This window comes from Trichomonas vaginalis, chromosome III (assembly GCF_026262505.1).
Source record: "Trichomonas vaginalis G3 chromosome III, whole genome shotgun sequence".
In the NCBI taxonomy this organism is placed as follows: Eukaryota; Parabasalia; order Trichomonadida; family Trichomonadidae; genus Trichomonas; species Trichomonas vaginalis.
In genome coordinates this window covers 10515588-10529999 of record NC_067205.1, presented here as the reverse complement: position 1 = coordinate 10529999, position 14412 = coordinate 10515588, and the positions used below count along the sequence as shown (strand labels likewise).

Below are 14412 nucleotides of genomic sequence, written 5' to 3'. Positions count from 1 at the left end.
ATCTATTCTACAAATTTTATTATAAATATCGCTTGAAAACATACAAATATAAATTTCTTTCAATATAAAAAAATGGCAAGTAATAAATTAAGGATTTCTATGATCTTTCATTTGAATCCTCTGAATTCTGATATTTTTCAATCTCATCTAAAAACTCTGAAGAAATATCGGCAAGATCTTGGAAATCCCTATCAGCACATGATTCAATTTCTTCGATAATAGAGTTTTCATTCAAAAATTTGTATATTTGATGCGTCATTGACGGTGTTTTGAATAAATTAAACAATGAAGCAACAAACTCAACTGAATCTGCTGAATTTGAATCTATAAAGCTAGATATAACACCCAATACACCAGATGATAAAATAAATTCTGGATTAATTTGTTGATAAACCAAATAAGCAAGAAATCGTGCTATTTCTATTCCTAAACTATAAGGATTTTCATCAACCATTGTAATAAGTGCTGATATAAATTCATTGCTATCTTTTAAAATAATTTCTAAATGCCTTTGATTTCTTTCACATAAAGCAACCTCTGCATCACAAAGTGCATTAAATAGTTGTGGGTCTTTGCATCCAATCATTCTTTTAAGTATAAAATCCGATGGAGGAACGCCAGGATATTTATTATTGCAAATAATATTAATAATCAAATTTAGAACATCTGGACTATTAATATCCATCCATTTAAAGAATATTGATATTAATTCTTTATCAAATTGAACATATGAGAGGATATTAAGATAAATACAGCAAATAAACTTAATAATAGTTGGATCAGCAATAGTATCAATAAGTTTAATGTGTGTTGTTAAGAATTGGTTGATTAAATCTGCTAATTTATAGTTTTTGGTAATATAAATTAATTCATTCAAAAATACAAGCATTCTAAGCATTAAAACATTTCTATTTGGATCTGAACCTATTATGATGATCTTATTTATTGTATTATTTAGTATTTCTGTCAAAATTTCTAAATTTAATTGTTGAATAATTGTCTCTGATGTGTCTTTGTCTTTAAGAATTTCAATGATTACGCTAAAAATGTTGGACATTGCAAAACAATCATTTCCTTCTTTGAGAAAACTAATGATTACATTTAAATTTTCATCTTGGATAAATATTAAACTATTACAATTAGTGCCTTTTGCGCATGCTCTAAGTAATGCAGATGCTCCTTGTACAATATTCACAAATGCTGATTGTATATTATGAATTATGAATGAAATTAGAGGATCTTCAACGTTTTGATTGATAATTAATGAAGCATTTTGTGATAATATCTGTAATATTACGCTATATTGTGAATCTAACTGTTTTTCGTCAACAACATCTGAAATTGAAATATCATTTATAGCCGAAATGCATTTTTCTAACTGCAAAATATCATAATCGAGTTTATCATCTCTTTCCATATCATTTTGTACATGATTTTTCTTTTGATTTTCTTCAAATTTATAATCATCCATTTAGGCAAAAAACGAAATGTGGATTTAAGTCAAAATTTTTATGTTATTCCATAAGCATATAATTATTTGATTTTATTGTTCTCTAACAATCATTGATTTAAAAGGTGAAACCAAAAACGTGACATGGAAAGATTTCTAATTGAAAATTGAGAGCATCAATGTACATCTAAATACGACGAATTTATATTAGATTGATTAATTAATGTGATATGTTTATTCTTGAATAATGACGACGTTACTATATCTTGTTTTAGAATAGAACGGCTAGACTAGAAAAAGAATTACCCTCAATTTTTTACTTTTGCAGCTCAATATGGAGAATTTTTTTCAAATTATAGAACTATGTGAAATACAATTGAGACCAACACTGATATGGAAGTATAGGATATCAAAGAACCTTTATAATGGTAATACTATGATGAACAAATGCTAAAATCTGACTCAGTTATAATCAAATTTTTGAGCTCATGGAAATTGAAAAAGTAAAAATTTGATATTCGTCGACGATTTCTGTTGAGTTAGCTTAAGGATGTCAATTTGGAAGAAAAGTGAGAAAATTCCTAAAATGCTAAAAATGAATTTTCCAAACGTGCCTTTTTATCTGATTTTTTTGATTTTGAAAAAAATTTGGAGAGAAGAACTCTTCGTTTTTGAATTTTATCACGATGGTTTTAAAGTATATTAGACACATGTATTGATATTACTATTTTTGTATATTTTGAGAGAAAATCCCTAAAAAGTGAGAAAATCTAAGACGGTTTGAGAAAATATATAAACTATTGAAAATTTGAATTAAACTTCTAATTTGGAAAAAAGAAATTTGGAAAGAAGAAAAATCAAAAATCGAGATTTAGACTCAGCATCAAATGGAGAACAAAATGTTTCTTCATATGAAGGGAAAAATTTTCTTGTGAACAAATAGAGTTTTTAAAATTTTATTGTATGTAATGAAATAAACAAATATTAAAATTATTTTTTGATAACAAGAAAATTCCCAACAGAAAATATTTGAGACAAAGAAAAAAAGAAAATTGAAAAATATTACTCTCCTTTATATTTCATGAGATTTTAAATTTATTCTCATAAAATTGACAATTTTATACGTTTAGATGAAAATAATTGATTTTGCTTGAAATAAAAATTATTGTTTGCTTACAGCTATCAAATAGATTTTTGCTATTTTGATTAAAATTTGTTAATCAAATTAATAAATTTTTTGTAAATATCTTAAATATCTGGATCACTCACTGATACAATGAATTGAACGATAAAAATAATACAAACTCAACTAAGTTTCCTGTCTTTCAACTAAAAAAAATTATGCAAATTAAATTAAATTGTTTATTCAAATATTAAACAAAGATGAAGTAATTACAGTTATCATAAACTTTATGAATAACTCTGTAATTGGTTCAGATTTTCGTAAAAATATTTTTATTAATATCGATAAGAATACGTTTACCTACTATCACAACATATCGATAAACAAGAGTAGAGTGATTTTTATCATCGAAACTTTTTAAAAGCTGTAAGCTGGAAGTAAAAATCTTGTTTTTTCTGAGTTAGTTGTAGAACTATTGATGTACGAGTTATCATTGTGATGTAGAAGGATGTCAATGTACTGACTGAAGGATATGAAGTGAATTGAATTTCAATTTGATCAAAATTTGTTGAAATGATATGAATGTGTCAACATCTGTATCACTCTCTTTCACTCCTTCCCTATTTTTTCGAGAACGAAGCTAGCTCAGCTTTCGCTGAGCGAATTGACACTTTTGATGTCCTAAACGTACATGCTCTCAAATTTATCGAAAAAATTATACCACCTAAACTAGTATATTCTTATTTTAAATATGATATTATCCTTAGAATCCACACTAGAATATATTTAAATCAACTTTTAAAAAGGTTCGAATCCTGCGCGTCTCACTTTTTAAATTTTCCAAAAGGAAAATTATATTCTCCTAAAATGAAAACAATTTTCCGAATTGACATCCTTAGTTAGCTTGATTGCAATACTAAAAGTTATATATTTCTATACTCGTAATGTTAAGATTGTAAATAACGTAAATTTTTTTTTTCGAATTTAAAAGAGTTTTTGAATTTGCCATGATTTGTGAAATAACTTTCAATATTGAGCAGATATCTTTTGTTTTTACTCAATTTTTGATAGTCTTAGCATCGAAAAAATCTCTGTTGTTCTTTAGATTACATTGAAAGTGATGATTTCTTTTTCTTGATTTTTGCCAGTTTTGAAATAAGCGGTTTTGGTATACCAAAAAAGTGTCATCTGGTAACTTGTATTTGTTAATCTATCTATTGTTTCAAAATGTTACGGAAGTGAAATGGAAATTCAGATCATTTGTGGTTTCATTATGATTAAAAATGAAATGTTCATTCACATTTATATAAATTAGTCGATTTGAATTAAAACTATCAAGATCAATACACCTCACAATTTTGTCAAAATAAATATAAAAATTGAATGGAAGGATGAATAAATTCAATACTTTTATAAAAATTATTTAAAAAAAAATTTAGCGCTATTATGCTTTGTTGATATTCAGTTTCCACCACATACATTCAATGGTACAGATTATTATAACTACAATGATGTATTCAAGTTCCTTAGAGATACTTATAACGACGATAATCTTACCAGAGTAGATGCTGTTACTTTAACTCCATCATCAACGCATCATCTACAAAATGAATTATATAAAACTACTTGTTCTGTAATTGTTGGCAATGTTACGGAATCACCGGGGCGATTTTTAACAGAAGATGAACCATGGTTTTTAACACCTTATCTTTCGATCGATTTTCATCATACAAAAGTTAAATTAACATCTTACACAATATTGTTAAATGATATTGTGCCTCGTTACATGCTCGACTTTAGAATTCTTGGAGAAACTCAGACAGATGTTTGGAAAGTACTTGATGAACAACATAACTTTACTCCATTCTTAGATCCAAATGTTACTGAAGAAGGCGAAATAATACCTGATAATAAAAGGCTTTATCGATACTTTATCAATGTCTCCAAAGTTGGAACATATTCACGTTTCAGAATTGAAAACTTGGGACCCGATTCATATTCAATACCAGATGCTTATGAACCTCATGCAAACATCCTTTCAATTTCCAAATTATTATTTTTTGGAACAGTATCTAACGGAAGAATTTTCTTCTCTCCAGAGATGGTTCGGAAAACTTCTTCGAACCTACTCAAATTGGGTGTTCTTGCAATGTACAATTAACTGCGGATTAAAATTTTTGTAAATTAAATAACCTTTTATTGAATTTTCTTGATTATTTGCTCATCAAACCTTCACTTGCTGGAGTTTTATGCATTTGTATGTTTGGTTTTAAACATTTGTATGAATGAGAATAAATTCCCTCCAAAATATCATCGAAATTCTTGTTAAAGAAAAGATACAATCATAGTCATTACTAAATTCAAATTTAAGAAGCAATTTAAGTAATCCGATTAAATATTAAAATTTTATTTTTTTTAAACAATTACATTTTTGACCAATTCTAAGATAAGAGGGGCAATAACTTGATTAGCCATTCTAATGCCAGCTTGTGCGTCTCCAGAATCAGAAAATGTAAGAAATACAATGCACATTTCGTTATTGATAGCTTTTCCTGAGAAATATGCTGTATTATCCTTTTTAGCAACGAAATACAATCTCTTTCCTGCCAACTGATTCTTTGCAACTGGAATTGAATCGACTCTTGCATTATTAACAACAGTTGTCAATTCATTACTTGATGGAATAGACTGCCAAACGCTTATGAAGTCTTCCCTTGCAAGTTTGCCTCCTTCTTTGTCTGTAACTAAAATTGACTCCAATTTCATTGGAACTTTGAAGATAATTGGTGAAGGATTATTTGTAAGGATAGCAACATCAATGGATGTTGATATTTGTGCACCCTGTGTGTAATTTGCATCAAATGATAATTTGACAGATAATGAAACAGATTTTTGAGAAGGTAAATCCTTTGGAAGACCTTCTTTTTGAGGAGCAAATCCGAAAACATTCTTATTAAATGCAATATCTTTGATTTGATCCGCATTTTCATTAAAGTTCGTAATTCTCATAGCGATTTGATTGTCTTGGCCGATTTGAAGTAATGTAGCTCTTACTTCTAATGAGTTTGTGCTCTTGCCATCAACAACAATTGGAATTTCCATACGAGATGCGATATTCGTATCGCCATCTGGTTTGTCGAGACTATCTAGTGTCATAATCTTAACTGTTTCGACGAACTCATCAGGAACTTTGTTGTATAAAACAGAAATTGTTCCGATATTCGGAATTAATTTTTCAACAAGGTCTGAATCGTATGTAAATAGCTCGGTCTTAATCGTTGGCTTACTTTCTGGCATAACTATCTGTTGACAGTAATCAGGAGCTTCCGAAATGAGCCAATAATACTGAAATGCTCTATCTCTTATGTCCGGATTATCAACTTGGCTTGTAGACATTGTTATGACTTGTTGAAGTAAATCTTGGCCATCTTCTTGGTCGACCAAAAAGTATTTGAATACAGCAGTCAAAATTGCGAGTTGAACATCAGGAGTTTCTTCCAAGTAATCATCGATAAAGTTTGCATCGATCAAATCTCCGACATTTCCAATTCTATCGGCGTATTCTCCCAAAATCCAAACCATTGCTGCTTTCGCTCTGTGGTCATCGAGTTTTGATCCGAGAGCACCACAGATGTTAGTAAGAATTCCGAGGTATTTGTTTGGATAACGGCGGAAGATATCTGCTGCAACAACGATACATTCTTGAACAACGTATTCAATCTTGTTATCTACGAGAGCTACGATCTTATCAACGCATGATGATGCAGCTGCTTCGAACGTAATTGCGATTTTTCCTATTGCTGCAATAGATTTTCTGACAAAATCGACATCTGCTTGTTGTGCGTAATCGTAAAGCTCTTCAAGTACTTTACCAACATTTTGTGCACTGCATAATGTCAGAATTACATCTAATTTTGCCAATTTTATGTAAGGAGGATCATCAAATTTGCAAAAGAAGATTGAAACCTCTGAAGAAAAGAGTCTTCTGTAATGCTGCAGTAATATCAATATGGATTTGATCGCTGTGTATTGAATTGGATGTGAATTATTCAATAAAGTTACTAAAGGCAAAGCTAAGCGAGTTAAAGTCTCTCTGACCTTGGCGGGATCATCTATGTAAAGATTCATTGTTAAGCAGCACCTAATGGCAGATAATACGACTGCGGCATTTGCGTGGGATAATCTTGTTGCTGCTCTTGATATGATGTTCCTAGCATCATTAGCTGTATCTGGATTGTACGTACATGCGTAATCGAGGATCTGAACTTGCTGCCATTCTGTTGTTTGGTCGATTGATGCTAATAAGTTGTTGATTGTAGTAAAAGTGGGCTCAAAGATTGGTTTATCGCGGGATTGGTTGATTTCGTATACAACCGAAATCGCATTTGCAGCAACATTCGGATTTGAGTCTTCGACTAAGCATTTTAAGTGAGTCGCAAGTTTGGATTTCTCCATATATGATGATTTGTACTTATATATAGATAGTAATGCGAGTGCGGAAGTTTTTCGGACGTAAGGATCATCAGAAGAGCAGCTTCTGATTATCAGAGGAATAAATCGGTCAGCAAGGTTTTCATTGATAAGCCTTCCGAGTTGTTTTACAACAATTGCTTTGAGTTGAGGATCTGGTCTTTCAAAATCGCTAATCATTCCTTCTAAAACTAAATATGCTGCTTTGGGATCGTTTTCTAAATATCTCTCAGCATACACACCAATAAACCTTCGAATCTTAATTTGTTTTTTGACATCTTGTGTTCTTATTCCAGCAATTGCTAAAAATGCCTGTGAGCAATCAACATTTTCTGCCTCTAATCGGACAAGTCGATTGAAAGCTGCATCTCTTTGTTCAATTTCAGGAGATCCTAGTTGGGTGAGCATCTCCAAGATCTCGTTGGCTTGCATCCTTGACATGGTAGATCTGATTTTAAATTTGAATAATATTACTTGAAATTGAATAAGAAGTTGGATACTATGAATAATAGAATTATGAGATAATGATTTAGAATATTAATGATTTAGGATTCATTACACCAAGCATTGAAAAAATTGAGTTCAAACTAAATCACTTCACATTTTGAAATAATTTATTGGATTGTATTTGTGCAATTTTATTTTTTTTCGATTTCTTCCAAAAACTTCCATTGAAAAAATTAAAAAGAATTAGTGAATTATAAAGAAGAATAGCTTGTATACATTTTTTTGAAATTCGACTTTGCGATCAAATAAAAAGAAAATGATCGCAAGTTCTCAATTTGAAATGATAGTTTGAAAAAAAAGGTAGTGGGGCTTCCAGGCGCGTTGCGCCCTCTAGCCCATAAAAAATTTCTGAGGACGAGCCAGCCGGTGACTTTTTTGTAGAGCACTCAAAATAGTATAACTTTGTCCGGACAAGTAAGGATCTATCATCGCTACAGGAAAAGTTACAGGCGTTCCAAGGAAGTATACTTTGAGAAGCCTTTTTCCCCTTATAGAATGAGATAGGACGGTTATTTTACAAAACTGACAACACTTTGACCGAGTAGTTTTCTGTGCTGAACAAAAAGTGTCATATAAACATCTGTCAAAAACCGTTTTTTACTTCACTTAAAATGCCACGTAAGCTACGTAAGAATATACGTAAGAGGAAGGGAGCATTGAAACATCCAATAGTAAAACTGACACCACAACAACAGTTGCAACAACAAATGATGAATGACCCCACTATGTTGCAACAAATGTCAAGCAACCCTATGCTTTTAAACCGAGTTATTGGTGCACAGAGTGGGGGTTTAAGAGCGGCACTTTTAGCGAAAATGGCAGGCTATGGTGGAGCTGCAGACGGAACAGCTTATAACCCTCAAAGTCAAATGAATTTGAGTTCACTCAAAAATCAAATAACAGATGTCAAAAAGTCAAACATAGACATACAGAAACAAATAAGTGAAAACGAAAAGAAACTAGAATATGACAGACAGACAAAGAAACTAAATGAGTTAAACGTAGAGAAAAAGAAGAAAGAAGAACAACTGAAAGAACTAAGTACAGAGGAATATGCGAAAAAGTGTCAGAAAAAGCAGCAGAAGTAGCAAAAATGGAACAAGATGTTATAAATTTGAAAAACCATACTACTCAATATAAAGTACTGAAAGATGAAGAAATAAAACAAAAAGCCATGAAGACATATATGGATAGCGATGAGTATAAAAAAGAAGTTGAAGCAAATGTAAAGGCAGAAAAACTTTTACAGTTGCAAAACCAAACCGTACAGTATGAAAACTTAGCACAAGAAAGTAAAAATAACGATGCAGCCATGCAAAAGGCAATGAAAAGCGCAGATATTATAAAAGCTAATAATGACTGGTTAGATGCCCAAGCCAACGCTAAAGCAGCCCAACTTATAGGGTCAATAAGGACAAAAATACAAGCGGATGAAGACAGTTCAAATGAAGCTTTAATGAATGCTGACTTTAAGAATGCCCTCGAAGCTCTTCATAGTAAGGTGAAACTAGTGAACGACTTCTCATCTGGAAAGAAACTGAAGTCTGAAGGTTTCGACAAAGAGTTAAGAGAAGTAGCACAAAATATGACGAAAATAACAGATGCAGCAACGAGACAGGCAGTCCAAAGTGCCTATGACGCCGTTAGAGCAGCTGTTGTGGAAAGTCAAGAAAAAGAGTTACAACAGACCAAAACAGACCTAGTAAATGCTTTCTTAAAAACGAAAAGTCAGGTAGGACATTATGCTGCAGATGGAACATATGTGCCAGCTGGTGGAACTTATATACCACCAAACCCTCCAAGAGAAGCACCTACACCAGGACTACCTAAAACATTTACATTGTCACATGGACACAGACACAGGCATGCACCAAAACAACAACCAAAACCAACAGTTCAAAATCCAGCACCACAACAACAACCAAAACCAACAGTTCAAAATCCAGCACCACAACAACAACCAAAACCAACAGTTCAAAATCCAGCACCACAACAACAACCAAAACCAACAGTTCAAAACCCTGCACAACAACCAACAGTTCAAAATCCAGCACCTGCACCACAACCAAAACCAGCACAACAACCAACAGTTCAAAATCCTGCACAGCAACCACAAACAGAGCAAAGACACAAAAGAAGTAGAGAAAAAGGAAACCAAGAATTCTTAAAAATGCTTAAGGAAGATTATGGTTACCCAGATACTCTTGACTTTAGTGACAGATATAAAGAAGCTATTAGAAAGTTCAAGGAAGGAAATACTGACCCGAACCTATTTAGCTTTATGGTTCAGCATAAAATCGGATATAATCTCAAACCTGGAAAATACAAGCTCGCAAAGGGATATGATTTAATAGCATATCATCCAAATGACATGGATGAATTTACTCCGAGATATTTGATGTCAGAGCTAAATGATAATTCAACTCTCTTCATGAAACGCGTAAAAAATAGAGACGGAACGAAAGAAGAAAGGTTTATGAGTCCGGATGACTTAGATAGGGAACTTGTTAAAAACGGTCTCGGAATATATGAAATGCCACCAGATGAGGTACAAGAAACTCCACAGGAAGAAGTTCAGATTCAACCAGACATGGAAGAAATAGTTCAGCAACAACAGCTAGAAGAGCCTGAAGGAAACGAACAAGTCCCTCCTTTGGAAACTAACTTCACAGATCTAGATGAAGATTTGGAACAGCCGAAAAATCTTGACCCTCAACAAGAGTATGAGGTGAATATGGAATCTTTCCAAGAGTCTAAGAAAAATTCGGCTGACATAGTAGAAGAATATCGAAAAATGTTCACCAACATACAAAAGACTCCAACATCAGATGAAAATATTCAGCATAGAATGGAAGTACTGAAAGAAAATGTACGCAAATACAATAATCCTTTTTACTTACGACCATATAACGTTCAATCTTTGGCTGAACTCGGTGAAAATAAAAGGTTAAATTTCAACAAAACATATAGAAATGAAACATTGTTTAAAGTTCATTCAGAACCTAACCAATATGGAAACAAACCTACTTTTGTTTCTGCAGACTATGGAACTACAATGAAATGGGGTCATAAAGCTAATCCGGATAGGTGGTTCATAAACTTACAACCTCAATTCCAAGAAGTTGTAGACGCAATGGAAGTGAATGGTGAACCAGATATAACGGGTATTTTCAGTGCGGCTTTAATGCCATTGAAAGATATGAAAGATGCAGATATTTTGGACCAGTATGAGTTAGTATACATAACAAGGGTACGACGGCACTGCGTTCCACCGTACCCCTGTTATGTGAATTTGACACTTTACGAAACCGTTAACGTATATTTTACAACACAAACGACAACACTAACTTAACCTTAAATATTTATAAAGCCGCCAACCACTTCACCTCACTAATGTTTTCACAAACGACTTTACTACTGTAAAAAATAAACGTTCTCACTTACAAAAGTATTGCAACTCCTCCCATTGCTGTGCTTCATATAACAGCTCATAATCTTCTGACTCACTTTCTTCTTCATATAGGTCAAAATCACTGTCATAGTTTATACCTGTAAGTTTTGACAAAGCTAATGAAACACGCTTACCGTTTGTATCTATTGCTTGTATAAACTTTCCATTATGCTTGTAGTCATAAACGCTCAAACTAACTTTACCCTTTCTCCCTCGTATCTGATAGAATGTATTTTCACGAGGAACGAAGAACAAATTCTTGAACTCATGACCGTTGTAGTTTGTTATCTCAATAGTTTTCGTCATTTATATAAAAATAAAATAAAAAATAAACTTAAAAATTAATAATATCACCACCCTCACACGTATGAAAACATAGCACAAAAATAAATTTAGGTGAAGTGGTGAGATCTCACCTCTTTTTTCAACCTGTTTTTTCACCCTGTTGAATTCATTGCTTATAACTCTCTTCCTTGGTTTCTTTTTAGTTGCTTTCTTCACGTCTGTCTCCAACTTGACTGTCTTTCTTCTTCGTCCGTAATGATACCAGTTACTTCCACCAGTCAATGGGTCAAATGGTCTTTCGTAAGGGTTTCCATACATTCCATAGGGACCATACGGAAGAACTACTGGGTGGAGAAGAAACATTTTCTTTAGTTCCATCGACTCTATTTAAATGCATTGTTTCACCTTTCATCTGGTCATTAAAGTCTTTTGCATGTTTTGCAAACTCATCGTCCTTTCCTAAAGCATTTTCTGACTCAGTCGCAACCAAATTGGATGCTTTATTTATGAGCCCTATTTTATTTAATCTTAACTTCTTTGCAACCCAGCCTCCAATCTTTCCTTTATTTGCATCTAATGTCTTTGAAACCCTTCCTCCACTCATTTTATTTACTGCGTCATAAGCCCCAAGTGCTTTTGCTCCAAATGCTAATGCTTTTGTTCCCATTGCGCCTAAAGCTGCCCAAGCTACCATTTACCCCATATTAAAATCATCTCTCTTCAATATTATCTCATAAAAGTTCTCGTTACTGGAGAAAGTCAATGAAACATAAGCGTTCTCACGGGCTTCGCCCTCACCGCTTTGCGGTCTATCTAACTTCTTTCTTATTCATCTATTCGCTTCAAAATGTCTGAACAATTGCTAACATCTTCTACAACAGTTATTTCATCATGAATGACCTTCAAGAACAAACTCATTTAATATGCTATTAAAATCATCTCAATAATGAGTCCATCCTTTCCATCTTTAGGTAGCACAACAATCTTTCATTGAAGAAGGTTCGACAAGTCTTATGTTAAACTTACTGACAAAGTTTGTTATACTATAATGCTTCGGCGGCGAATACATGTAGTTTGAAAGACATAATATAGATTCTTCAGCAAATTCACTTATATACTGGATTTTTATAACAATGTTCTCACGAGACCAAATACCACCAATTGACAATCTTGTAAGCAATCCTGCTGAAACCTTCTACTGTAAATGTCGATGGTAACATTCCACGAAGGTCATCTATTGACATCTTTGAGTCACTGAATTTAAATATTTTCTTAAAGCAATCGTCATTATCTAACCATGCAATAGCTTTGAAGTTTTTCATTTGAATATACATCTGCTTCATTAAATGTAAATCCTGACTTCTTTGCAGAGATGACTTTAAAATCTATTGAGTTTGTTTCAAAATTATATGCTATGGTAACTTCTGAAGGTAATGGATGTCCTTCCGCAGTAAGTTGTTCTCTCACTACTGTTTGAAGCTTTGTATTAAAAACTTTCATGTCATCTCCTGTATCTAAGTTCACATACACAGCAACAGGGAAACTATCTTGCTTCTTTGTTTCATCATTATATCTCAAAACATTAAAGTTCTTCAATAATATTGTCCTTCCTGCTGGAATACTTCTAACTTGTCTTATTTCATAGCTTTCTCACCTCCTACATACTCTACCCAGTGCCTTGGATATTCATAAGTATACTGACTTTCTTGAATTTTGGTAGGTTTCATCATAACGTGTTCATAGTATATCTTTTATACTCTTGTCAGTTAGACTCGGTGCTATGTTCTGAATATTCTGACTTGCATTTTTAATGGAGATAAAATGAAGCATTTAATACATGACGTAGATGAAGACATGAATGAAACCACAGATAACTTAACTCTTCTCTCATTCTTCCTTTCAGCAAAGATTATGAGTTCTGTTCAAATGGTGTGTATTTCTATTGTGGAAAGATGGGTTCAGGTAAGACATTTAACCTCATTCGTCATATACTCATAACAGAGCGTTTAGGAAATGACTCTTACTATGACCAAATCATTATATCAGCAACTTCAGACTCTATGGATTCAACAGCGAAAACATTTATGTCAAAAGTTCAAGCCTCTGTCGTTAAAGTTCCAGACAGTGAACTCATTGAATTTCTCAACGTTACATTCGACGTAAGAGAAAATATTATGCCATCGTAGAGTTCATACAGTCAGGAATGCAAAAAACCTCGGAAGAAATGGAAAGAATTATTGACAAACACCACTTACGTCAGTACTCAGGAGTTTACGATATGAAACGACTGACAAACTACATTCTATCAAAACTTTCAAAATACCCCTTCAAAAAGTATCCTTCAAACACTCTGCTCGTTTGCGACGACTTCGCTGGTAAAGGTTTAGTTTCAAAACCAGACTCACCATTAGCTAACATCATTACTAAAGTCAGACATTACCATTTAACTGTAGCAATACTTATGCAAACATGGCGTTTCTTGCTTTAAACATAAAACGTCTCATAACTGACTTCGTTATCTTTCAAGGTTTCTCACGCTATGATATTGAACTCATTTGGAAACAGTCAGGTATAACATTACCTTTTGAAGAAATTTGGGAAGCATATAAGTCTCTCATCTCTCCTCGTTCATACCTTGAGATTCATATCATGACTAATACCATTAAAGTCAAAAATATTCCATGGGAACGACCAACATTATTTTAAAGCTTAACCTTCAATTGACTGATGGTAAACAAATTCCATGCATCTCTGTCGCCATTTCTGTTAATATTTTTGCTGTCATTCATATCATCCACTTCCCCATCCGTTAGCTTTTGAGGATATGCGTTAGAATAGCTGTTCTTAAATGAAGGCTTTTCACCTTTGAGAGCATAAACTCTATAACTTTCTGCATACTTTATGTTTGAACCTCCTGAGCCATCATTGACATAAATTTTTATAGGCTTCCACCCTTTGTTCATATTCCTGCTTCTTCCCTTTGCTCTTTTGTTCAGTAGTTCTACATCTTTATACACAGCTCCTGTCTCAGTGAATTCAACAATATTTTCATTCGTTAGCTTTACATTCAAACCCTTGTCGAGTATATTGTTCATTTCATACATATAAAAGGTTTTTATTCTATAT

General features: G+C 32.8%; 6 protein-coding genes and 1 pseudogene across 7 annotated transcripts, besides 1 other annotated feature; 3 read left to right on the top strand and 4 right to left on the bottom strand.

Moving 5' to 3' along the window:
- Positions 1 to 97: 97 nt before the first annotated feature.
- On the bottom strand, positions 98 to 1471 carry TVAGG3_0677460 (armadillo (ARM) repeat-containing protein family; the record flags this gene model as incomplete). The annotated part of the gene is made up of 1 exon (XM_001581098.1): positions 98 to 1471. The coding sequence occupies one exon, from the start codon at positions 1469 to 1471 to the stop codon at positions 98 to 100; it is 1374 nt and encodes a 457-aa protein (XP_001581148.1).
- Positions 1472 to 3973: 2502 nt separating this feature from the next.
- On the top strand, positions 3974 to 4758 carry TVAGG3_0677450 (uncharacterized protein; the record flags this gene model as incomplete). The annotated part of the gene is made up of 1 exon (XM_001581097.2): positions 4360 to 4734. One exon carries the CDS (start codon positions 4360 to 4362, stop codon positions 4732 to 4734), a length of 375 nt encoding a protein of 124 aa, XP_001581147.1.
- A 202-nt stretch (positions 4759 to 4960) lies between these two features.
- Positions 4961 to 7496, bottom strand: TVAGG3_0677440 (adaptor complex subunit beta family member family; the record flags this gene model as incomplete). Its single annotated transcript, XM_001581096.1, has 1 exon — positions 4989 to 7484. The coding sequence occupies one exon, from the start codon at positions 7482 to 7484 to the stop codon at positions 4989 to 4991; it is 2496 nt and encodes an 831-aa protein (XP_001581146.1).
- Positions 7497 to 8161: 665 nt separating this feature from the next.
- TVAGG3_0677430 (protein of unknown function, DUF4106 family) lies at positions 8162 to 8638 on the top strand (the record flags this gene model as incomplete). Its single annotated transcript, XM_051242613.1, has 1 exon — positions 8162 to 8638. The coding sequence occupies one exon, from the start codon at positions 8162 to 8164 to the stop codon at positions 8636 to 8638; it is 477 nt and encodes a 158-aa protein (XP_051089200.1).
- Positions 8639 to 10780: 2142 nt separating this feature from the next.
- Positions 10781 to 14412: part of a mobile genetic element that runs on past the window's edge.
- On the bottom strand, positions 10987 to 11307 carry TVAGG3_0677420 (uncharacterized protein; the record flags this gene model as incomplete). Its single annotated transcript, XM_001581095.1, has 1 exon — positions 10987 to 11307. The coding sequence occupies one exon, from the start codon at positions 11305 to 11307 to the stop codon at positions 10987 to 10989; it is 321 nt and encodes a 106-aa protein (XP_001581145.1).
- TVAGG3_0677410 lies at positions 13239 to 13800 on the top strand (annotated as a pseudogene). Its single transcript has one exon. A coding segment is annotated over exon 1 (562 nt).
- On the bottom strand, positions 13989 to 14390 carry TVAGG3_0677400 (uncharacterized protein; the record flags this gene model as incomplete). Its single annotated transcript, XM_001311458.2, has 1 exon — positions 13989 to 14390. The coding sequence occupies one exon, from the start codon at positions 14388 to 14390 to the stop codon at positions 13989 to 13991; it is 402 nt and encodes a 133-aa protein (XP_001311459.1).